The sequence below is a fragment of the Panthera tigris genome, chromosome A1 (assembly GCF_018350195.1).
Source record: "Panthera tigris isolate Pti1 chromosome A1, P.tigris_Pti1_mat1.1, whole genome shotgun sequence".
Taxonomy (NCBI): domain Eukaryota; kingdom Metazoa; phylum Chordata; class Mammalia; order Carnivora; family Felidae; genus Panthera; species Panthera tigris.
The window spans coordinates 143686201-143713061 of NC_056660.1; the positions used below are offsets into that span (position 1 = coordinate 143686201).

The 26861-nt window shown below is 37.5% G+C and overlaps 1 protein-coding gene across 4 annotated transcripts in view; it reads left to right on the forward strand.

Moving 5' to 3' along the window:
- Nucleotides 1-26861, forward strand: part of MSH3 (mutS homolog 3) — a 212987-nt gene that overhangs the window by 105246 nt on the left and 80880 nt on the right. For all 4 annotated transcript variants that reach the window (XR_006218712.1, XM_042989282.1, XM_007079796.2 and 1 more), the window contains exon 13: nt 13797-13929. Coding sequence is in view for 3 of the 4 variants with exons in the window: in XM_042989282.1 (XP_042845216.1) it covers nt 13797-13929 (133 nt within the window). In the remaining variant the exon portion in view is untranslated. The remainder of the gene's footprint in view (nt 1-13796; nt 13930-26861) is intronic.

The window sequence follows — 26861 nt, forward strand, 5'->3', positions numbered from 1 at the left end:
TCTCACTTCTTCCCCTCTCTCTTTTCTCCTTCTCTCTCTCTCTGTTTCTCTCTCTGTCCGTCTTCTACTTGAACTCTCTCTCAAAATAAATAAACTTAAAAAAAAGTTAAAATTCTTGGGGCACCTGGTGACTCAGTTGGTTAATGTCCAATGCTTGGTTTTGGCTCAGGTTGTGATCTCACAGTTTCTTGGGTTTGAGACCCCCATCAGGCTCTGTGCTGACAGCACCAGTCCTGCTTGGAATTCTCTTGCTCTTCCTGTCTCTCTGCCCCTTCTTCACTTGCACTGTCTCTGTCTCTTTCAAAATGAATAAACTTAAAAAAAAAAATTCTTTAGCATGGCTCTTCCCTGCATTCACACATTCATCATCTTCTGGTCACTCTGGCCTTTTGGTTTCTGAGCTTCTAAAAGTTTTTTCTCATTCTGTGGTCTTTGCATTTGCTGGGCTCTCTACATAGAGTGTTTTTCTTTTTCTCTTTAATCCTCAAATGACTGATTCCTTTTAAGCCTCACCTTTAAAGTGTCATTCTTCAGAGGTTTTCTCTGACCACCTAATCTAAATTGTGTTCCCTGTGTCATTCTTCGGTAGCATATAGGACTATGTATCATGGTTGATATTTGTTTTTTCTGTTTATTTAATATGTAGCTCTTACTAAATTGTGTGACAAGCATTTGATAAATATTTATTAAGTGAATTATTAAAATAGTGAGTCATTCAAGACCAAACTCAGCTCCTTTGAAAAGTCCTCCTTTTCCTCCTTTCTTCCTCTATAGAAAGTTAATTGGTCTCAATTTTGTCCAGCCCCTACCCCTTCATCACTAACCGATACAGAATGCATGGGGGGCTCATAGTGCTTTGAATTTATAGATGATCAAGAAATATGAACAAATGAATCCATTTGAAAATGAATTCATTTGAAAATCGTAGGGTGAAAATGTTGTGACATTTTGACAATGTCAAATTCATTTTTTTTTTTTAATATATGAAATTTATTGTCAAATTGGTTTCCATACAACACCCAGTGGTCATCCCAAAAGGTGCCCTCCTCAATACCCATCACCCACCCTACCCTCCCTCCCACCCCCCATCAACCCTCAGTTTGTTCTCAGTTTTTAAGAGTCTCTTATGCTTTGGCTCTCTCCCACTCTAACCTCTTTTTTTTTCTTTCTTCCTTCCCCTCCCCCATGGGTTTCTGTTAAGTTTCTCAGGATCCACATAAGAGTGAAACCATATGGTATCTGTCTTTCTCTGTATGGCTTATTTCACTTAGCATAACACTCTCCAGTTCCGTCCACATTGCTACAAAAGGCCATATTTCATTCTTTCTCATTGCCATGTAGTATTCCATTGTGTATATAAACCACAATTTCTTTATCTATTCATCAGTTGATGGACATTTAGGCTCTTTCCATAATTTGGCTATTGTTGAGAGTGCTGCTATAAACATTGGGGTACAAGTGCCCCTATGCATCAGTGCTCCTGTATCCCTTGGGTAAATTCCTAGCAGTGCTATTGCTGGGTCATAGGGTAGGTCTATTTTTAATTTTCTGAGGAACCTCCACACTGCTTTCCATGCGGCTGCACCAATTTGCATTCCCACCAACAGTGCAAGAGGGTTCCCGTTTCTCCACATCCTCTCCAGCATCTATAGTCTCCTGATTTGTTCATTTTGGCCACTCTGACTGGCGTGAGGTGATATCTGAGTGTGGTTTTGATTTGTATTTCCTTGATAAGGAGCGACGTTGAGCATCTTTTCATGTGCCTGTTGGCCATCCGGATGTCTTCTTTAGAGAAGTGTCTATTCATGTTTTCTGCCCATTTCTTCACTGGGTTATTTGTTTTTCGGGTGTGGAGTTTGGTGAGCTCTTTATAGATTTTGGATACTAGCCCTTTGTCTGATATGTCATTTGCAAATATCTTTCCCCATTCTGTTGGTTGCCTTTTAGTTTTGTTGGTTGTTTCCTTTGCTGTGCAGAAGCAAGGGAATTAAAAGCAAAAGTGAATTACTGGGACCTTATGAAGATCAAATTCATTTGAACAAATGAATCCATTTGAAAATCATAGGGTTCTCATTAGACTTTGCAAATAAAGGCACACCTATGTGAGAGAAGTTTCTTTTTCTAAGAAAAACAACTTGATTTTAAAAGAACCTTAGAAGCAGGTTTCCTTCATAGGATTCCCTGTTTTCGTGCAACAATCGCTTAATTAGGTCTGAAAACATTAACACTTAACAGTGGAAAATATGGTTTGCCCACATCTTGCATTCTTGTCAATTGTTAGTGGAATTAGAGTAAATAGAAGTTCCTTGGTGAAAGTCAAGTGACTCAGTAAGGAAGCCAGTCTGGGTGATGGGAAGGGGCCATCTTCCCACCTTTGGCACAGCTGGTTTTAAGTATCGTGTAAAAGGTTTGACTCATAACTCTGACCACGTCTAAATAGGAATTGTTTTGTGTAGAGTTATTTGGGTGCACTCTAATTTTCCTTTGGTTCTTTAAGGCCATACCTGTGGAATTTGAATTCCATAATGGATGATTTAGATAGTGTATTAGTTCGCTAGGGGTAACAAAGTATCACAAAGTGGGTAGCATCAACAACACACATTTGTCTCACAGTTCTTTCTGAGGCCTCTGAAGGAGAAGCTGTTCCATACCTGTGTCCTGGCTTTTGGTGGTTTGCTGGCGATCTTTGGTGTCATTTAGCTTGTAGATGCACCTCTTTTCTGTCTGCCTTCACATTCACAGGGTGTTCTTGCAGCGTGCTTATCTCTTCACATGACATTCTTTCAGTAAGGATGTAATCTTACTGGATTAGGGGCCTACCATATTCCAGTATGACCTCATGTTAACTAATTACATCTACAGTTACCCTATTTCTAACTAAGGTCACATTGCGAGGCACTGGTGATTAGCTCTTCAATGTGTATTTTTTTGTTGACACAATTTAGCCCATTACACGTAGGCTCAGTAATTTCATATCTTTTCTTCTTTGGGCACAAGCAGATTGAATATATTCATCTCTTGAATGGAAACAAGTGTTTTGATTCTCATTTAAATATATTGCACATGTATTCAACATCTGAAGTGACATTGTAAAGAACCATCGAATTTTGTAAGTTGTGAACATTGTGCACTTTTGTGCCTGCAGTACAGTATTCTGGAAAATCATTCATCTAGCTTATCTTTGAAAAACGTTCTATTCTGCGTCTATCCAGGTGAAGGTATTTACACAAAATGTTAGATTGATTTAGGGATCAGAAAGAGACATTTATATGTGAAAAAAAAAATAAGGGAAATGTTTGGGTAGAAAGGAACAGAGGTCCAAATCTAAGGGTTGAGGAGAGAAGGGTAGCCAAGATGGGAAGGGAGAGAGCTGAGGGCTAAGAGGTAAGATGTGTTACTCTGTCAGGGGGTCTTGTGTGGGAGTGGAAATAAGATGACAGGGCAGGAAACTTAACGTCTGACTGTGTTGTGTTATTTTAGTCTGTGATATGTCTATTCTTTCAAATAGTTATTCCATCATTTTATAGAGGGGTAAAACTGAGACTCAGGTTAATTATCCAAGATCATCCAGGTAGCACATAGGGCTCATCTAGAATCATACTTCAGGAGTTATTGAGACTTTACCTTCAGTTCTGACGCCCTCACTCACTTGTGTCACTTTGTACAAGTTATGAATTTTCATATATCTCTGTTTCTTCACCTGTAAAATGGGAATTATAATACCTTCCTCACTCACAGTGTTGTTGTGAGGACCAAATGAGACAGTATATGCAAAGAATTCCTGTGGTTCTTAGCATCAGTTATGTGGTTAAAATAGCTGTTGTCTTTAGAATTGGTTATAATTTATAACCAAAAAACTGGAGGCAACCTAGCTATTAGTAGGGGAATAGAAAAATAAATTGTAACCAGTCTTACATTAGAATAATGATGCAGCGGTTAAAATAAAGACAGTCGTATGATGACCCAGCTGGAGGCTTCCAGGGATGACAGGGCAGAGGCTGTGCACTGTTGTCAGCTGTCTAGCATCTGTCTGGTTGGTTCTGTATCTGGTTCTTGCCTGTGTTTTATCTTTTGCTTGTAGCTACAGTCAGGATTGTGAGGAGAGTTTGCAAGGAGCACTGGTGAGTAAGTCGTGTCTTTATCAGTCCCCTCTCAGAATGGTGCCACCGTTGGTAATTGAGCTCTTTCATTTTATGTGGCTGGGCTTGGATCACAGCCTTTCTCTTTTACTTAGTGCTCTGAACCTGAGTCCTGGGAACTTAGGAAGCTCAGTCTCATGTTCTGATTGAGTACACGTTAATGTGTTTGTTAACACTAAAGGTAGTACATTGGCTGGAGAAACTAAGTGCTTAACAGCAGCAACAAAAAACACCACACGGTTTGATAGTTCTAATAGTGGAAATTTTTATTATTGTTTTTTTTAATGTTTATTTTTGGAGAGAGAGAGACAGAGTGTGAGTGCAGGAAGGGGCAGAGAGAGAAGGAGACGCAGAATCTGAAGCAGGATCCAGTCCAGGTTCTGAGCTGTCAGCACAGAGCCCGACACAGGGCTTGAATCCATGAACAGCAAGATCATGACCTGAGCCGAAGTCGGACACTTAACCGACTGAGCCACCCAGGCACCCCTAACAGTGGAAACTGGTTTCTTCTTTATCTTTGCATAAACAAACCGTGGCCTTTCCCTGGGTGGGCTGGATTGCGGGTGGGCTGGAACTCTTTACATAGGCATTTAGGAACTCCACAGCCTATTCAGTCTTAAACGTGTGATTTCTGAGGTCAACCTGGGTATTGACATCCAGCCAGAGGAAAGGGACAGGGTATGGAGGACATATTTTTGGTTCACCAAGTCTCGCGGTGAGTGGTAAATTTCTGCTCACATGTCATTGGGTAGAACTCATTCTAATGGAATCAGAATGATACCCCTTAACTGCAAGGCAAGTTAACAGATGTTTGTCAAGGACAAAGAAGACATGTTTGATGACTGCCTAGCAGTCTATTGCCAGAGATGAGCTATCCTTTTTTTACCTGTGTATAGTTGTGTTTCAACTGTGTAGTACTTTTTTTTAAAAACATTTTAATGATTAACTTATTTAAATTTCTAAATAGGCAATACCTTCACATAGTTGCAGAGTTTAAAAATGTAAAAAGATAATATAGTGAAGTATTTGTCTTTTATCTCTGCCCCACATCTGTCCAGTTCCTATTGGATAATCATGGTGGTTATTTTCTTGTCTATCTTTCCAGAGACTTTTTGTTTTAAAAGCAAATAAATAAATATGAATATGTATATTCCTGCCTCCCTTTTTCTACGTGGATGGGTGTGTAATATACACAGAACTCTTTGCTTCTTTCCCTTGGTGATATAAGATAGTTATTTTAAATTTTGTGTTAGTCTTTCTCCATTACAAGATGTTGTTCCTACTCTTAAGGAGTTTCTAATCTAATTTGGTCAAGGTCTAATCTAGTGAGGAGGATATGCAGGTAGGGAAAGCTTTTGTACCTAAGATAAAATACTTATCTGGTACACACTGTACAGTTCAATGCTATAATTAGAGCAAATGAAGAATCCTTTTTTAATTCGAATTAGATTTTTAGAGAACTTCATAAGAGAATTAAGTGTGCTAAGTTTATTCTTGGCATTTAAATCACATAAACCATTGAAATTAGCAAAACTGAAAATTGTCGGTATTAGGAAATAGGTCTCTGACTATTGGCTACATTTTTGTGTAATTATTGAGAGCACTAAGTACATTCTAGTGATAGTTAATTCTCTTGAATAATTAAATGACTTTTATTTTGGTAAACTTATATGTTTAGAGTATTAACAGTGTTTTTCTAATTCATGGCTCTGGCCTAAATGACAAAGTAATAAAATGTTATGTATTTCCTTCATTTACCATTTAATTTATATTAACAAAACTAAATGCCATTTTTTAAATGTTTATTCATTTTTATGAGTGATGGGGGGGGAAGTGGGAGAATGAGAGAGAGAGAGAGAGAGAGAGAGAGAGAGAGAGGACAGAGGATGTGACGCAGGCTCTGCACTGACAGCAGAGAGCCTTATGCAGGACTTGAACCCATGAACTGTGAGATCGTGACCTGAGCCCAAGCCAGATGTTCAAGTGACTGAGGTACCCAGGCACCCCCAAATACCATTTTAAACTCTCTGGAACTTGTTGCACTGAACTGCATTATGAGGCCCAGTTTATTCTTTGTGATTTCCCATTTTCCATGACCCTGCCAACACAGCATTCAGCTTTGGTGACTGTGAATTTCCTCAGCCCAGTGAGACACACAGTACTGCTCATAAATGGAAAGGAAGATTAGTAGGTGGTGCATAGCTGAGAGCTGAGATTGATTGGTGTTGACCCCTGCGTCTTTGCCTTTGCTATGTGACTGTATGAGCAGAAGGTGCTGCTACCAAGAAAAAAGTGACCCCATGTGCCTCTTATCTGAATGTCTGCCCTGACTTAGTGCATATAGAGGAACTAGTGTCTCTTGGGATGCTTATCTTGGGAGCCTGTAGCTGGTCTCTGCTTTGTTGTGTAGTAATAGGCCTCCATGGAAGTCTAAACTGGTTCATGTGACCAGCAGTAAATGGAAGCTTTCATTTGTGCTGAGGAAGAGACATACAGGAGAGAAGGAGGAGGAAGAATTGGAGATCTTTTCCTTCTTGGCTCTTCCAGCTTTATTTTTCTTTGTGCCTTTACTAGGAGGGATTTTCGGAGTATATCCCCTCAAAATGTTGTGGGAGGACTTCATTTCCTGTGGCTGTAATGTCATAAACATTGCAGAGCTTTTTAAATAATAATAATAATAATAACAACAACAACAACAGTAATAATAATGGGAAAACCTAAGGGAACAGATTGAAGAAGGAGCTAGAAATGGAAGTGAGTTGACTTTGCTGTTGCCATTGTCCCCTAGCCTCTGCAGGTGTTGGTAATCAAAAGGATTGGATTTTTAAGAGCCTTGTGGGAAACTGCAGGGAAGGCCTTGTGTCGGTCTTAAGTTAGGGAGGCCAGAGTAATGTGAGACCCTCAAAGGATCATAATCTCACTGAAGAGAGGGGACAAAGAAATATGTCTGTCTTGGCCTAGTCTTTACAAAGGGAAAATTTTCCAAGAACTCTTAACCCAGGTCCACCCTCACTCAGGTTTGCTATTCCAATTTGTACTATCTGTGTGGTCTGGCAATTTCCAACTTGTGAAAGTTGTTTTAAATGGTCCCATGCTGGGGCTCTTGAGTGGCTCAGTCGGTTGAGCATCCAACTCTTGATTTCGGCTCAGGTCGTGATCCCAACATCATGGGATCAAGCCCCATATTGGTCTTCACATTGAGCATGGAGCCCACTTAAGATTCTTTCTCTCTCTCCCTCTTTCTCTCTGTCTCTCTCTCACTCTGCCTCTCTTCCTGCTGTCTCTCTCTCTCTCTAAAGACAAAAGAAAAAAAAATGATCCCACACCTCAGGGTTCCTAGCAGAAGCAAATGCAAAGCTTCCCCGAAGGGATACACTCTCAGTCCAGGCTTCCTAGGAATCCCAAAAAGAAAGCTCTACGATAAGCTCAGAAGCCACAATTACAACAGTCACGGGGAAACAAGTAACCATGGCTGTGAGCAGAAATTATAAACAGCAGAATTAGAATCCAAGATATTCAGATAATGAAATTATGAAAGATAAATATCAAACTACCAAGTTGAAAGAAATACAAAAGAAAATGAAAAATATGAGCACAGAACAAAAATGCCATCAAAGGAGAGTAGGTTGTTTTTTAAGAAGAACTGCATACAACTTTTAGAAACAGCAGATGGGTTAAACAGGAATAGATGCATTTTAGTTAAAATGCAAGGTAGTATCTGAAAAACTTACCTGGCATGTAGCACAGAGAGACAGTATGATAAAATGTACAAGAGATTGAAAGAGAATTAGGTGGTCAAACATAATGCTCATTAGCTTTCCAGAGGAAAATTGGAATAGGGAGAGAGACATTATGCAAAGAGATTGTCCTTTGACAATTCTTTATTAGGATGAGAATTTCTTATATTTCATGCAAGATATAGATGCTTAGGTTTTGAAAGCACATGGACCCAAAGTGCATTTGAGAACACAAAAACCCACATTTCAATAGGTCACACTGAAACTATGACACTAAAATCAAATGTAAAAATATTAGAGCAGAGAGCAAAGAAAGATCACTTGTAATGCCCTAAAAATTATATAACTGATTTGATTTCTAATTCCTGTGCTTCATTTGCTTTCTTTCAGTGATTTCTTTTGGATTTGTTGAATTTTTTTTTTTTTCATTTATTACCACCCATTCCCTGCCCAAAGCTCCGTGGTTTGTATTGCCTTTTCCTGTTGTCTCTTGTTTCTGTTGATTTTTACTCATTTAGTTGCTTTTTATACTTGATTGTCTTTGTGCACTGGTTCTATTCTTTGAACATTTATTTTAAGAATAATGTGAAGGCTAGGATGAAGGTGGCTTTTCTTCTTGTTTGCTTCTGCCAGGTTCTTGGTGGCATGGCCAGTCTGGGACCATCTTAATTTGAGTTCAGTGTTTGATATGTTCTAGTCCATCCAAATGATGCTAACCGAGGCTGTGAGTTCATCTTTCCTATGAGGCCAGTTCACTTTCTGGCAGAATCTTCTGGTATATCTCTTTAGTACAAAAGTGGCTTTGACTGCTGGATTACTTCTCTGGGTTCTTGTTTTTTTAGATTTTGGTGTAGTTATTCCTTACCATTTTGTTAGTTCTTGGATACTTTTATGAACATGTTTTTTATGTTTCATGTGGCTTTTTAAATTGTCCTCATTAGAAGGATGGTCTGAAAGTACTGGTTCCCACCATTACCAAAAGCAAAAATCATATTATGCTCTTTTCAGAGACTCAAGTTTATGTCTTAAATTGGTAATGGATGGTAGCTGTCAGAGAATTGTTCTGCTTAATATTCTGAAAAGAGTGAACTGTGGTCTGTTACTAAAATGATGCATCATTAGAACAGGAGTAATAAAAATCCTTAAAAGCTTGTTGGGTGATTTATAATTTGCAACAGGGTACATATTCACAATAGCACTTTAGAATGTAATTTCATAAGTAAAATAAAAACTTACTTTCGTGGTGTGTAAGGTTCTGAGCCTGATGTTTGTGGATGACTCATACTCCATCTCTTTACATGTTCCTTCTTCCCTCTCCTTCCCTGCCTTATCTATCACAACTCCTGCTAGTTTGACCTCTTTAATGTCTCTTAAAATATGTGCCTTTTCATCCCTCTATTCTCTACCCAAGTTCAGATCATCAAAATCACTCCCCTGGATTTACTGAAACAGCCCTCCTGCCACCATCCTTATGTCCTTTCACACATTAACCGTTGGCCCTCATTGTTCTCAGGATAAAGTCAAAGCTCCTGTGTGGCCCGTTCCCCTCACATGACCATTCGCTACCCAGCTGCCTTGCTGCTGCTGTCACACTCTCACACTGTCACCCTCCATCTTCCTGTACATCTGCCTGTGCTCCTTCTACAATTGGCACTTTTGTAAGCACACAGTAATTGTTCATTAAGTGAAGGACTGAATGACGTGTGTGAAGCTAAGGAAATTCAAGTAATCATAAGCCCTCTTACGTTTCTGTTAGAAAGCTGTGTAGGTAGTTGGTTTAGCCATATTGCATGAGTACTATATTAATGTCTGAATTTAATTTATTAATTATATATCATCTGTCTTTAGAGCAAACTTTACAGTGAAAAGTCAAAGCAGAAACAAACAACAAAAAACTACCTCTCTTCAGTAGTTTGTATTTGAGCTTTCCTCCCCCATATAACCTTATGTTAGAATTATAGAGGCTTCTCCACAGATAGCAACCAGGAGGTAAAAACTTCATCACATGTCCTTACAGTGGCAACAGCTGTAGGTTACACACTGTATTTCTGACTGATGACCACACACAACAGATAATAGCATCATTACCCAGTTCATCTTCAAATGTGAAGGACTCCAGTGCCACTCACTTTTAGTCCTTGGGTCTTTTGTGCTAAAGAAGAATCTTTGTCATCCCCAGGACCTCAAGTGTGTGGTTTTTTGTCACATGGAATGAAATGACTCAGGTGCCTTATTTTATTTTGTTTAGGATGTGTCATGCTGTGAGGTCAAATGTAGACTACTATAGGGCATCTTGAAATAAGCATTTTTATCATCATAGTTGACAGTTACTACTTCCTGTTTTGTTGACTGTCACAATCACTGAATGTTTCTTATTGATTGCACCAAAATAATTTTTCTCTCTTTTGGTGATCTCACATATTATTTTATTAGGGTTATTTGGAAAGTCTTGTTACTGCTCCTAATTAAAGAACAGTTCCAAGATATACAGACTCTTTAAAAAACTTGATTAGAAGTCAGTTTATTAATTTGCATTGTGATCTGCATATAGGAGCTAAAAGTAGCTCCCCCAGTGGTGAGAAATTTGTGGTAAACAGTGCCACACACCCTGTCTCCCTCTTCCTGCCTGTTTTAGACACCTGGAAATGGTATGGCATTCTTTCTCAGTATAGCCTAGTAACCAGTCTCAACACAGTACTTCAGGTCCCCACAACCAGTCAGATTTGGCCCTTGAGATCCCAGGGCTAGCTTTTCTTGTGTATTTCTTCCTTGTTCACTTTGCACAGAATATATATTTTTGCATGTTTGCGCCTTATGGCTCTACACACAGTTATTTTCAAACTTACATTTTGGGTGCTGTTTCTTCCTCCTCCATTATGTTCTTTGTGGTACCTACCAAACAAATTGTCTAAGCAAATAAAGATCACTGTAATAACAGTGATGATAACTAATGTGTATTGAGTGTTTACTATGTACCAGGCACTGTACTAAGTGCTTAACATGCATTATTTCATTGTAATCTTGTAACAACTCTGAGTTAGAGACCACTATTCTTCCCATTTTAAAGATGGAGAAACTAGGGCAAGGCTAAATAACTGGTAAATGGCAGAGCCTAGATTTTCACCAAAGTCACCTGCCTTCTCAACCCCAGTTTTTAACCTCTGAGCTGTTACCTCCTTAACCAATGAAGGCTGGGTTAAAACCAGAATGATCATAGTAAATATGCTTTTGTCTGTGCTGTCATTGGGCTAAAATAAAAATCCAGTACCTTTGTATTTTCCCAGATTGCAAACCAACTTAGCACAACATTTTTTGTCTCTTTCTAAGAAATTTATAGTTTTATATCTATTTTTAAAAAAATCTTCTGGAAGATTTCATAAATATGACTTAGGTTTTTATTAACCTCTTTTGCTTTTATCTTTCCATATCTCCAACAACCTTTATAATTTTTGAGAGAGTAGCTATCTTTGTAGGCTGTCTTATACGTTCACAGATGGTATTATTCTATCTGTCCTCATACCATCTGCAGCATCAACCTAGTCTATTCCAATTGGTGTTATCTTTCATTTATGCAGGAGTGAGTTATTAAAATAAAACTTTATATTTGTATAGCATTTTGGGTAAACGTTAGGGTAAAACATGGATTTATTTTATCACAACAATCTTATGCAAAGAAAATTTAATTTTTTATTTTTTTCACCTCTTCCTGAATTACTTTATATGTAGTCTTTGGAATTGAATTGAATTGAATTCAACAACTATTTATTGAACACATATTATGATCCCAGACCTGTGAGAATGAAGAAATGATCCCTGTTTTCACTGAGCTTATAGTCCAACAGAAAAGACAGAGAAGTAAATATAATTACAATTTCCACTATGGAAAGACTGTAGAGGGTCATGTGGAAAAGGATGGCAAAGGATTAAATTTGGTCTAGTGAGCCCAGAAAGCCCTTTCAGAAGAAGGGTACGTAGGAGTTTGCCAAACCAAGTAGAGCTGGTAGGCAGTAGGGAAGAGGAAGAGAGTCTTCAAGGCAGAGTGGGCAGCAAATGAGGAGGCTCCGATGTCAGAGAACTTGGACGAAGATATTGGATCAAGTTCATTCTGACTGAGACTTACAGAGACAGGAGGAGTGGCAGTGGTCAAGGTGAGACTTGAGAGGTAAGGTAGGCAGGGGTACTGGTTACCACAAGGTAACCAGTTGTCTTGTGGGTCAGTGAAGGAATCTAGATTACTGGCAAGTCATTGATGAGCTGAAAGCAGAGGTAAGACATGAACAGATTTGGGTTTTAGGAAGACTGCTCAGACTTCTCAGTATGGAGAATGGATTGGAAAAAGGGACAGAATTAGATAGATCTGGGGAGGAAAGTTAGGAGGCTCTTTTTGTAGTCTGTGTGAGACATGATTTTTACTTACACGAGGGTAATGGCAGTAGAGATGAAAGAAATAGACCGATTTAAGGGACCACTTCACTGAGAATGGAGGAACCAGTCTGTATGTTTACAAAGCTCTGGCGTGTTCTGTATCATGCTGAACCAAATGCCTGTTCTACATAGTAGAGCATGAGCCAGAGAAAAATGGAACAAAAATGAAATCAAGTTAGTATGCATTTTGTAAATAGGCATGACCTCACAGAGTAGTTCGAAGGGTAATAAGGAGAAAAGAAATTAATTAGCTGCCAAGTAACATACTCAATTTAACAGTCATCTGGGCAGGATTTGATGTAAGGCTTGCCCTTCACATCAGCATGTGTGATATCAACAGAATTTTGATAGACAAATGTGTATTCAGTAGCTGATGTTTCCCTTTGCCCCTAAATGTCAGTTCCTTCTTTCATTTGTTTGCTTGCTCATTCTTTTATTCATTCAAAAAAACATTTACTGAGGGCCCACTAAGATACGTTTCTTATCTCAGTCTTTAATACCACATTATGGCGATTGTAACTAGTATAGGCCTTTAGTGTTTATAGGTACTAGATGGGCCACATCTCATTTAGGACACAGTTAGTTAATCAGGTTTCCATTTTAAGTTGACAGTTATGCCATTTCCTCCCAAGCGGCCCACCTGTCACTTAGGGTGCAGCCACTGGTGAAATCCTGCAACGCTGTCTGATATCATTTCTTCTGTATTTTCTGTTGCTGTTCTGAGTCTTTGCTCAGGTTCTGTATGCCTAATCCCATTTTGGTCAGTCAATCAGTTCAGCCACCACCACCAAGTCTTCTATCAAAGTAGTTGGCTGAGTGAGGTTTTTTTTTTGACGGAGGTGATCAGTCGTTACAGTCAGAATGGCAAATTCTCACTTGCCCATTGTAGACTGTTACATTAGTCAAAGGAAAACAAGCGGTTGTGAGAAATGAATCCTCAATCTCGGTGGTTTAAATACTATAAAAGTTTATTTCTTGCTAATGTGAAGTCCAGCTGGTGGCAAATGTGGGAGCAATGGGTTTTCTGCTACAGTAAAGGGACCCAGGCTGAGAGAGTCTTCAGGTGGCTCACAAGATTGTTCTGGTCCCAGCATTCAGCTGGGAAAGAGCAAATGTGAAAGATCACACAGGAGGTTTTTATGAGCCAGAGCTAGCCTTGGCTTAATCCTTCCTGCTTGCAGTTTATTGTCTACAACTTGAGTACTTGGCCATACCTAATTGCAGAGGGAAACTGGGAAATGTCTGTGTGTTTGCCCCGGAGGAATGGAAAACCTAATGAGCCAGGTTCTGCTCCACAGAGCTAACGTCTTTCCTTTTGTGATACTTGCTCTTTTATTCAAATGAAAGGGGCAGGGAAGGGCCAGAGGTGTGGAGGAGGAGTCTCTTTTGTGTTTTCTAAGTAGCTGTTGTCTCAGTGCTTGGACAGGAGAGTGGGAAATGTATCTGTTCTGAATTCCTAATATAACTTATAATTGTTATTACTCTGTTCTCACAGGGAGATAAATGCTCGACTAGATGCTGTATCGGAAGTACTCCATTCAGAATCCAGTGTGTTTGGTCAGATAGAAAATCATCTACGTAAATTGCCTGATATAGAGAGAGGACTCTGTAGCATTTATCACAAAAAAGTAAGTGTGATAGACAGCAGTTCTATTAAAACTGGCAATGTTCTTCAGCATGAGGATCCCAGATATTAAAACATCTCAGAGTTTTATTTTTGTTATTATTTTGTGAAATCTTAGAGATCATGACAGAATTCTTAAGAGAATTAAATTATACAAGTTGAAGGTATTCCAGTTTTTGCATTGTAGAAAATAAAGTTTGCCCATTTCTGTTAACTACAACAACAGATAGAAGCCTTTCTGGTATAATACAGGATGTTCTTATGTTGCATCCTAAAAATGTGGACCATCATCACAATAGGAAATTTCTTAGACTAGTCAGTTTTAAAAAGAGATGCCTTATTTCTTTTGACCCCAGAACAACTTCTTATTTAACTTTTCCAAAGGAAAGATCTGCTATTATGTTTGTGGTGGTATCGCTATACAAATAAGTTTGGGTATGGAAGGTAAGCAAAAAGCATTATTGTGACTTTCATCACTTAAGCTTTACAGTTTGTTATAACAATCAATAACAAAAGAGGTTTTCCCCATGAGGCTAGCAGGAGATTTTTCAACAGAAACCTTGTAAGCCAGAAGGGAGTGGCACGATATATTAAAAGCGCTGAATGGGAAAAATCTGCAGCCAAGAATTTTCTATCCAGCGTGGCTATCATTCAGAATACAAGAAGAGATAGAGTTTCCCCAGACAAACAAAAACTAAAGGAGTTCGTGACCACTCAGCCAACTCTGCAGGAGATATTAAAGGGACTTTGAGTAGAAAGGAGAGACCAAAAGTGAAGTCTAAAGGTAGGAAACCCAAAAGCAATAAAAATGAATATTTCAGTAAAAATCAGTCAAGGAACTCACCCACAAAAAAGGATATAAAATATAATAACATATACCTAAAATGTGGGGAGGAGAGAAAAACGGTTTCAAACTTGAATGACTGTCAACTTAATATACACTGCTACATGCAGATTACATAGTAATCATATATGAAAAACCACTAATAAACTTGTAAAGAATAAAGAAAAAGAAATCTAAATATATCACTGAAGAAAATCAGCAAAATGAAAGAGAAAGACAAGAAAGGATCAGAGAAAGTCTTCAGAAACTACCACAAAATAAGTAATAAAATGGCAATAAATACATATCTATCAATAGTTACTTTAAATGTAAATGGACTAAACACTCTAATCAAAAGATGTAGGGTGACAGAAAGAATAACAAAACAAAACCCATCCATATGCTGCCCACTAGAGACTCATTTTAAACCTAATGACACCTGCTGATTGAAAGTCAGGGGATGGGGAAACATCGACCATGCAAATGGATGTCAAAAGAAAGCCAGAGTAGCAATACTTACATCGGACAAACTAGACTTTTAGGCAAAGACTGTAGCAAGAAGGGCACTATATAATAATAAGGGTGACAATCCAGCAAGATGAAAAAAACAATTGTAAATATTTATGTACTCAAATACATAAACAGTTAATAACAAACATAAATGAACTAATCAATAATAATAATACACAGGACACCATCAAAACCCTAGAGGAGAAAGCAGGAAAAAACCTCTTTGACCTCAGCCGCAGCAATTTCTTACTCGAACATCTCCAAAGGCAAGGGGATTAAAAAGCAAAAATGAACTGTTGGGACCTCATCAAGATAAAAAGCTTCTGCACTGCCAAGGAAACAATCAACAAAACTAAAAGGCAATCGATGGAATGGGAAAGATATTTGCAAATGACGTAAAGGGTAAAGGGCTAGTATCTAAAATCTATAAAGAACTCACCTAACTCCACACCCGAAAAACAAATAATCCAGTGAAGAAATGGGCAGAAGACATGAATAGACATTTTTCCAAAGAAGACGTCCAGATGGCCAACAGACACATGAAAAGATGCTCAATGTCACTCCTCATCAGGGAAATACAAATCAAAACCACACTGAGATACCACCTCATGCCAGTCAGAGTGGCTAAAATGAACAAATCAGGAGACTATAGATGCTGGAGAGGATGTGGAGAAATGGGAACCCTCTTGCAATGTTGATGGAAATGCAAACTGGTGCAACCGCTCTGGAAAACAGCGTGGAGGTTCCTCAAAAAATTAAAAATAGACCTACCCTATGACCCAGCAGTAGCACTGCTAGGAATTTAGCCAAGGGATACAGGAGTGCTGATGCATAGGGGCACTTGTATCCCAATGTTTACAGCAGCATTTTCAACAATAGCCAAATGATGGAAAGAGCCTAAATGTCCTCAACTGACGAATGGATAAAGAAGATGTGGTTTATATATACAATGGAATACTACTTGGCAATGAGGAAGAATGAAATCCTGCCATTTGTAGCAATGTGGATGGAACTGGAGGGTATTTTGCTAAGTGAAATAAGTCAGGCAGAGAAAGACAGATACCATATGTTTTCACTCATATGTGGATGTTGAGAAACTTAACAGAAGACCATGAGGGAGGGGAAGGGGGAAAAATTACAGAGAGGGAGGGAGGCAAACCATGAGAGACTCTTAAGGACTGAGAATAAACTGAGGGTTGATGGGGAGGTGGGGGAGAGGGGAAAGTGGGTGATGGGCATGGAGGAAGGCATTTGTTGGGATGAGCACTGTGTGTTGTATGGAAAGCAATTTGACAATAAATTATATTAAAAAATAAAATAAAATAATAGTACAATACCAGTAGGGGACTTTAACACCCCACTTACATCAATGGACAGATCATCTAAACAGAAACCCAGCAACGGCTTTGAATGATACACTGGAACAGATGGATTTAATAGATATATTCAGAACATTCCATCCTAAAACAGCACACTACACATTCTTTTCAAGTGTGTACAGAACATTCTCCAGAATAGATCACATATTAGCCTGTAAAACAAACCTCAACAGATTCTAGAAGATCCAAGCCCTCAGCAAAGTAGTATTAGAGGCCACATACCTCAACATAATAGAGGGCAGATATGAAAAACCTACAGCTAACATCATCCTTTTTTTTTAACGTGTATTTATTTTGAGAGGAAGAGAGTGTGTGAGCAGGGGAGGGGCAGAGAGAGGGAGGGAGAAAATCCCAAGCAGGCTCTGCACTGACAGCATGGGGCCTGATGCAGGGCTTGATCTCACAAACTGTAAGATCATGACGTGAGCCAAAATCAGGAGTCAGATGCTTAAACGACTGAGCCATCCAGGCGCCATTAACATCATCCTTACTGGTGAAAAACTAACTTGTTTTGAGTAAGACAAGGATGTCCACTCTCATCACTTTTTTTCTTTTTCTTTTTTTTTTTTAATGTTTTCATTTATCTTTGAGACAGAGAGAGACAGAGCATGAGCAGGGGAGGGGCAGAGAGAGGGGGAGACACAGAATCCAAAGCAGGCTCCAGGCTCTGAGCTGTCAGCACAGAGCCTGATGCGGGGCTCGAACTCACAGAGTGTGAGATCATGACCTGAGCTGAAGTCGGACGCTCAACCGACTGAGCCACCCAGGTGCCCCTCATCACTTTTTTTCAACATAGTTCTGGAAGTCCTAGACACAGCATTCAGATGACAAAAAGAAATGAAAGACATCCAAAGGGGTAAGGAAGAAGTGTAACTTTCACTATTTGCAGATGGCATAACACTCTGTGTAGAAAACCCTAAACTCTACCAAAAAACTGCTAGAACTGATAAATTCAGTAAAGTCTCAGGATACAAAATCAGAGTACAGAAATCTGTTGCATTTGTATACACCAATAATGAAGCAACAGAAAGAGAAATTAGGAAAACAATCCCATTTACAGTAGCACCAAAAATAATAAGATACATAGTAATAAATGTAACCTGTACTCCGAAACTATAAAGCTCTGATGAAATGTCCATTGACCAATGAACGGATAAAGATATGGTATATGTATATACATTTATATATACACATTTGTATATACACACATATACACAATGGAATATTACTCAGCCATAAAAGGAATGTGAAATCCTGACATTTGCAATGACGTGGATGGAGCTAGAGAGTATTATGCTAAGTGAAATAAGTCAGAGAAAGACAAATACTTTGTGATTTCACTCATATGTGAAATTTAAGAAACAAATGAGCATAGGGATAAAAAGAGAGATACTCAGTAAACCAAGAAACGGACTCTTAAATATAGAGAACAAACTGATGGTCACCAGAGGAGAGGTGGGGGTTGGGTGGGTGGGTGAAATAAATGATGGAGATTAAGGAGTACACTTGTGATGAACACCAGGTATTGTGGGTAAGTGTTGAGTCACTGAATTGTGTACTTGAAGTACACTGGTAGTACACTGTATATTGACTAGCTGGAGCTTAAATAAAAACTTAAAAAAAAAAGATGAGCTATAGGAATATTACACAATGGAATATTACTCAGCCGTAAAAAGTATGAGATCTTGCCATTTGCAACAACATCGGTGGACCTAGAGGATTTTATGCTATGTGAAATAAGGCAGACTGAGAAAAATAAAATAAATAAACAAAAAAGCATAATCAGACATGTAAATACAGAGAACAAACTGATGGTTGCCAGAAGGAAGGAGGTGGAGAGATGGGCAAAATGGATAAAGGGGAGTGGGAGGTACATGCTTTCTGTTACTGAATAAATAAATCATGAGAATAAAAGGCGCTGTACAGGGAATATAGTCAATGATATTGTAATGACATTGTAAGGTCACTTGTGGGAGCATACTTTTGTTGTGGGAGCAACAAAAACACTGATGAAATTGAAGATGACACAAAAGAAATGGAAAGACATTCCGTGCTCCAGTATTTGGAAGAACAAATATTACTGATACTGCCCAAAGCAATCTACAGCTTTAATGCAATCCCTATCAAAATACCAACAACTTTTTTCACAAAACTAGAACAAGTAATCCTAAAATTTGTATGGAATCTCAAAAGACACCAAATAGCTAAAGCAGCCTTGAAAAAGAAAAAGCTAGAGGCATCACATTTCCAGACTTCAAGTTATATTACAAAGGGGTAGTAATTAAAGCCATGTGGTACTGGCACAAAAATAGACATGTAGATCAATAGAATAGAATAGGAAATCCAGAAGTAACCCATAATTTGGTCAATTAATGTTTGACACAACAGGAAAGAATATCCAATGGGAAAAAGACAATCTCTTCAACAAATGGTGTTGGTTAAACTGGACACTGACGTGCAAAAGAATGAATCTGTACCACTTTCTTACACCATACACGAAAATAAATTCAAAATTGATTAGAGACCTAAATGTGAGACCTGAAACCATAAAAATCCTAGCTACACAGGCAATAACTTCTCTGACATCGGCTGTAGCAGCTTCTTTCTAAATATGTCTCCTAAGGCAAGGGAGATCAAAGCAAAAATAAACAATTGGGACCATATCAAAATAAAAAGCTTCTGTACGGTGAAGGAAACAATCAACAAAAGTAAAAGGCAGCCAACAGAATGGAGAAGATATTTGCAAATGACATACTGATAAAGGGCTAGTATCCAAAATATGTAAAGAACTTATACAGCTCAACACCCAAAAAACAAATAATCCAATTCAAAAATGGGCAAAAGACATGAACAGACATTTCTCCAAAGAAGACATCCAGATGGCCAACAGACAAATGAAAAGATGGTCATCATCACCTATCACAACTGAAAACTACAGTAAGATATCACCACACACCTGTCAGAATGGATAAAATCAACAACATAAGAAACAAAAGGTGTTGGTGAGGATGTGGAGGAAAAGAAACCCTCTTGCACTGTTGGTAGCAATGCAAACTACTGTAGCTAGTGTGGGAAAACAGTATGGAGGTTCCTCAAAAAGTTAAAAATAGAATTACCTTATAATCCAGCAATCACACTACTGGGTATTTACCCAAAGAATACAAAAACACTAATTCAAAGGGATACGTGCACCCTTACATTTATAGCAGCATTATTTATAATAGTCCAGATATGGAAGCAGCCCAACTGTCTGTCAATTGATGAATGGATAAAGAGACTGTGGTATAGGGGCTCCTAGGTGGCTCAGTTGGTTAAATGTCCTACTCTTGATTGCAGTTCAGGTCATGATCTTGAGGTTCAGGAGATAAGACCCACGTCAGGCGAGCCTGCTTGGAATTCCATCCCTGCCCCTTCCCCCTCAAAATAAATAAACATTAAAAAAAAAGATGTGATATATATATATATATATATATATATATATATATATATATATGTACACATATACATATATAGTGGAATATTATTCAGCCGTAAAAAAGGAATGAAATCTTGCCATTTGCAATGACATGGATAGAGGTAAAGATTATAATGTAAGTGAAATAAGTGAGAAAGACAAATACCATATGATTTCACTCATGTGAAATTTAAGAAACAAAACAAACAAGAAGAGGGAAAAAATAGTTGAGAGAGACAAATAAAGAAACAGACTCTTAACTATAGAGAACAAACTGATGGTTACCAGATGGAAGGTAGGTAGGGGGATGGGTTAAATAAGTGTTGGGGTTTAAGGAGTGCAGTTGTCATCATGAACACCACGTGATGTATTGTTGAATCATTATATTGTACACCTGAAACTAATAGTCTTTTAAATATACTGGCATTAAAACAAAAAATTAATGATAATTAAATGAAATAAATGAGAAATTTTCCACACTTAGGGAAATCATTTACCTTCAAAATATGTTTCAAAATAGTTATATTTATAATTGCTAATAAACTTTCTATAGTGTTTTACCTTTTGTTAAATTAATTCACATACATTAGACCCTTTGTCCCTTGTAAAAACTTTATGAAATTGATGAGGGGACACTGTGTTTTTTACCTTCTTACTAATGGGAGGCTATATATACTGCTATCTCTACGTAATGCTACCACAGCTTGCATTACCTTGTATAAATGATGATTCTGAGAAGAGAGTTAGTAAATGACAGCTAGTATTTAAACCAGGGTCCTTGACTGGGTTTTTAGTGGATACACTTTCGGACATTACCATTTTTGATGTAGTAGTTACTACCATTGCATTTTTTTTTTTTTTTTTGGTTATCCCTACATAAGCCATCTTTATTTTCCGCCCCGATGTAAATCCTTGCCAATGTAATAATTTTTTGTAGGATAATTTTTATGTGCCCACATTTTAGTTGTGACCAATTTTTCATTAGTCTTTACTTTTTTTAGTCCTTTCCCCCACAAAGTTTTACTGGAACGATAAGTGCTGCTTCTGAGAATACTTGCAGTGCCCAAGAGGACTTATGTAACTGTTCCATATGCTTCAGCTAAATTTGAAAACAAAGAACAAACCAGAATTGGGAAATACTAATCCCCAGGAAAAAATGCCCGAGTTGGTTATGGGGTCAGTAGACTCTGTTGTACCATTACTTGGTACACTTGTGTTGTGGTTTTGCTGGCAGTGGCAGAGGTTGTCCCGATACATTACTCCCCCGTTATCCGCCATCAACAGCAGGCCAGAAGCAGATCATCCTTCTGACGTTTCGTCAGTTGTACAGCCTAGCACTATGTCACAGTGCTTCATTTTATCACGTGGGCATTATACCATCTCACACCATGACAAGAAAGGTGAGTGGAGTACGATGTATTTTGACAGAGAGACCATATTCATATAAGTTTTATTACAGTATATTAAAAATGTCTTATTTTATTGTGCATCTCTTACTGTGCCTAATTTATCAATTAAACTTTATCATAGGTATGTACATAGGAAAGACAGTACATATGAGATTAGGTACTTACTATCTGTGGTTTCAGATACCAGTGGGGATCTTGGAACATATCTCTTGTAGATAAGGGGGGAACTACTGTAGTTGAAAATTTTATGGTTGACATTTTGAGGTTAGAGTGGATGTCATACCATTTGTTATGTTGTATCATTGGTCCAGTGCCTGACAATCAGAGCATATTACTACCCTTCGTCAAGCAACAGATCTCCAAGCACCTTGCCTTCACTGCTTGAAAGGATTCACTGACAGTTGTTAAAGATTTTTTCTCGAGAAAAAATAGGGACAAAGCTGAGAAAATTGTTAATTGCTAATTAAAAGAGCTGAGTCAAGGGGCGCCTGGGTGTCTCCGTCTATTGAGTGTCTGATTCTTGATTTTGGCTAAGCTCATGATCTCAAGTTTGAGTCCCACATGCATCAGGCTCTGCACTGACAGTGGGGAGACTGCTTGGGATTCTCTCCCTTTGTCTGCCCCCCCCAAGTACATAGATAGACTTAAAATATATATATATATAAATATATTAATATATTATATCATTATATATATATATATGAGCTGAGTCAAAGAATCCATGGCATCAAGACGGAAGCATCTTTCCATGCTACTGTGATTTCTATTCTTTGCTTCCTCTCTTTAAACTTTGATGTTTGCATTTCATGAGGTTTGTGTATTTACAAAAGTTTAAAAAACTCTGATAAAAGTCAGAGTCTAATCCTGTTTTTAAATTGAGAATTTAATTAACATAGCATTGTATTACTTTCAGGTTTATCACATTATAAATGGCTTGATATGTGTATATATTGAGAAGTGATCACCACAATAATTCTAACTAACATCCATCACCACTTGTAGTTACAAAGTTGTCTTCTTCTTATGAGAACTTTTAAGATATACTCTCTTGGCCACCTTCAAACATACGATACAGTATTATTAACTATAGTTACCGTGTTATACATTACATCTCCAGGACTTAATTTATTTTATAATTGGAAGTTTGTACCTTTCGATCATCTTCACTCATTTCATCAACCTGCCTTCCATGCCCCACCTCTGGCAACCACAGATCTATTTTTTGTATCTATGGATTTGCCTTTTTAAAAAATTTCACATAAAATTATATGGTATCGAATCAAATTCATTTTAAAAGTAACCAAGAATGACTTTTGTTTTAGAGTTTCAAACTAGACTTTAGTGAAGGAACTTATGACTCACTCAGAGGTTGTTCGTTGTTGCTGTTTTAATGTTTGCACAAGAGCGTGCCCAAAGATTGATTTGAAAAGTGAGAATTAGAAATGACTTGGTAACAGACCAACTTTAGTAAGCCTAAATGCTTGAAACCAATTTTTTATAGATTAGTTAGCTGGCTCTTGGAACACACCATCAAACACATGTCTGTTCTTTATCATTAGATTACTCTAAATAAACTTCTGCTGTATGCACCAAATGGTGAGTGATATCCTGGGTACAGACTGTGCCAATTATGTAAAATTCATAAAATGGTTAGGAACACTGTTTGGATGTTGTGGAAGTGGTGAGCCTAGGCCATATGGCTGCGTGGAAAGTACCATGGAATAGTCACAAATAGGTGTTTTCATATTGTTATTAGGGGATACCAAGTGGGCCGGCCCTGAAACAAAATAAACATTTCTTTTGATAGTAAAATTTCAAATCCAAATCTTAGATAATGGTGCTAGTCTTAGAAACCCATATTAACTGTGCTTAAGACCTGTTTTGTAAGAAAATGATACATGACTGCTAAGGTTGGTGAATACATTTAAAGGATTATAGCACTTAGTAAATGTTAGAGGAGAGTGTTTCCAGAATTTTGTAGGCGAGAATGGTTTCTTGGCCAGACTGGTATAAGCCTACAGCCACCTTTCAGTATGGAACTTAGGCTGGAGTTCTTACAGTCTCATGATGACCTGTTTCCACACTTATGATGTGTTCTAAAGCTCTTCCACAGGGAAATTTGCTGCTGGAAATGGGATTGAACATGAGTGACTCCAGGAGCAACTACTTCACTCTTATCCTCAGCTTTCTGGCAGTTCTACTGAGGTGTTTTATTTAAGAACCTGGAGAACTGGGGCGCCTGGGTGGCTCAGTCAGTTAAGCATCGGACTTTGGCCCCAGGTCATGATCTTGTGGTTTGTGAGTTTGAGCCCTGCGTCTGGCCCTGTGCTGACAGCTCAGAGCCTGGAGCCTGCTTTGTATTCTATGTCTCCCTCTCTCTTTGCCCCTCCCCTGCTCGCATTCTGTCTGTATTTCTTTCTTAAAAATAAACATTAAAAAAATAATAAAAAAGAAACTGGAGAACAACCTGCCTTGGGCACTTAAAACTTGATTGCAAAGTACTTTTGGTTGTCAGTTTGCTTCTGTTGGTGATTTACACTTTATATCTAAGGGTGAAAAATCAATCCCTTCTAGTCTCTCAAATTACAAAAGTTACAAGAGATTATTATTCAAAAATTGTATTGAAAATGTTTACTTTTAGTTCTTCACTTTTGTTAGAATGTATCTATTTAATAATTAACTATAATAATATTGGCCAGAATATGTCTAGGCTCCACATTACAAGAATCCAGCTTCCTATGTGTATCTTTCCCATCATACAGTGGCCTATCTGAGGAAGAGATGCTTTATGATACACTTTGGATTCAGTTGTTATTCACTTGGGCCTAACTTCTTATTTTTTTTGCATAATTTGCCTCATTCCTTTTAGTTTAAAATTCTTTCCAAATATGTTCTGTGCATTAATTCATTTTATGCATATTACCTATTATGTATACTTATAATTAACCCTAAATCATCCTCTCATCTCAAGATACTTATTTCCATCACATATTTTATTTCATTTTCTTAAACTTTCTGACCTGATTCACCCTAGACTAGTTGCCCTGTATACTAGTTGTATAGCTATAGTTCATTTCCCTTGAATTGAATCTTCTGTTCAGTCTTTCTGTATTCCATGTCTTCCTCTTGGTTTATTGCTTTCTTCTGATGGAGTACATTCTCTAGAAGCATCCTGGAGAAAAGGTATTGGAAATACAGTTGACCCCTGAACAATGAAGGAATTAAGGGCATCAATCCCTGTACAGTTGAAAATCCATGTGTAACTTTTGACCCCCCCCAGCACTTAACTACTAATAGCCTACTTTTGATCTGAAGCTTTAATGACATTTGATTAACAGTATGTTTTGTATATGTACATTATATACTGTATTATTACATTGAGGTAAGCTAGAGATGTGAAGAAAATCATAATGTTAAGAAAATTTCTTTTAAGAGAGAAAACACATTTACAGTACTATAGTATTTATCCAAAAGAATTTGTGTAGAAGTAGACCTATACGTTTCCAACCTGTGTTGTTCGAGTTAACAGTAAACGTTTTGAGATATTGATGTCTGGAAATGTCCTTTTTTTCTACTCACATTTGATTGGTAGTTTTACTGGGTATAAAATTCTAGGCTATACATTACTTGGTGTGATTTTTTTCTCCCCTTCTAAAAATTTTCTTTTTTTCCCAAGTGTTATAAAATTTCATGTTGATTTTCCATGATTTAGTTCTATTTTCAACCATTGTATTGAGCCCTTCAATCTGGCAACCAAGTTCTGGGAAATTGTCCTGAATTATTTTTTGGTTCTTTCTTTTTTGCAACTATTTTATTTGAATTGATTAAATTCCATTCTTGGAATGTTCTTTTAAGAAAAAAAAAATAGTATCCTGTTCTTGTTTCATGTTTGCATTATTCTCTGATTAACTGAGTGTATTGGTTGTTTTTTTTAAAGACATTTTCTTCTATTTATATATGCTGTGTATATCTATGTAAGTAGAAGAAAATGAATGTCTTAAAAAATTTATTTGTTGATTCATAGTTTATTTTTTTTCATTTCACATTAGAATTTTTTATCTGATGTCTGATCATTTTTAAAGAGTGGAGGGCTAAAATGCTGATAGGAAGTGCTCTGTAGTTGAATATGGTTTGCAAAATATGAGGTGAACTGTACAATATACTAGCTGATCCATTTATGGGGAGAACTCCTGCTTTAGTATCTTCAGAGTTTTCGTCTTGGGCTCATGAGATTCTCCAGGGTCTCTTCTAGCCTTCTAAATGGCTAACAGTGTTCTGGGAGCTAGATGGGGACAACTGGGAATCTCAGCATTCAGTTTGCAACTGTTTTCTTAATCCCTTGCTTTTGGTGGTACTGTCATCCTTCCCTGTGCTTGAAGATGGCTCAAATATCCTATGTTTTCCCTTCTCGAGAGGATAAAACTAGTCTTTTGTCGGGTAGGAGAATGGTCGTTGCTCAGTGGTGTGGAGACAAATAGAGTATTGAGGGATAATTGCTTCTTAATTCATTTTCAAACAGTCATTTTCAACCCACCCCCGGCTTCCTCTTCCAAAGATAATTTGTGCCACCAGTTCCTCAGAATTTTAGGATTCTTGGTGTAACTTAAGTTAGGTCCTAGCTTACCTCACATCTACCTTAAGATTCTAGTATCATGAGTCTTCTAAATCAGTGACCACTTGTCCATTTACTTTATAGCTTCTAAGTTGTTGTTGCTGGTGTCTTTTCTTCTAGTTATTTTTGAGGTTTTATGTCTTTTTAAACAACCTTTGACTGTGGTTTCAAGATAGAGTGAAATGAGATACACATGTTCATCTTATCTCTTTATCAGAAGCTCCAAAAGTAAAAATTATTCATGTTCATGTTAAAAAATTGTCAGTGTGTACAGGAGTATAAGATAAAGTGTAAAAACTTTTCCTCTACTTTCCCCTGCATACACACTACCCAGGGGTAACTAAAGTAAGTTAACAAGTGTACCCTCCAGAAATTTTTTTGTTTATATTTTTATTTATATAGAATAATGTATGTAGTATAATCAAAAGTGAAATTTTACTGTATAAATACATATGTGGTATATAGTATAAACATATACAATGTTTGTTTAATATGTAGAAATTAGGGAGTTCCATATTGATGTGTACATTAATCTGTACAGATGTCTTAATTTTTTAACTGTTTAACAGTATTATATTGTATGAGTTTTTCCTAATAAAATCTCAATTGTTAGGTACTTGTTTCTTATTCATCTTTTTAATATTATTACCAACAGTGCTACTATAAATATTCAGAGCCACATATCTTTTTCACTTCTTGTTATAGTTTTAGTTTAATTGTTAAAAGTGGAATTTAGTCAAACAATCCTC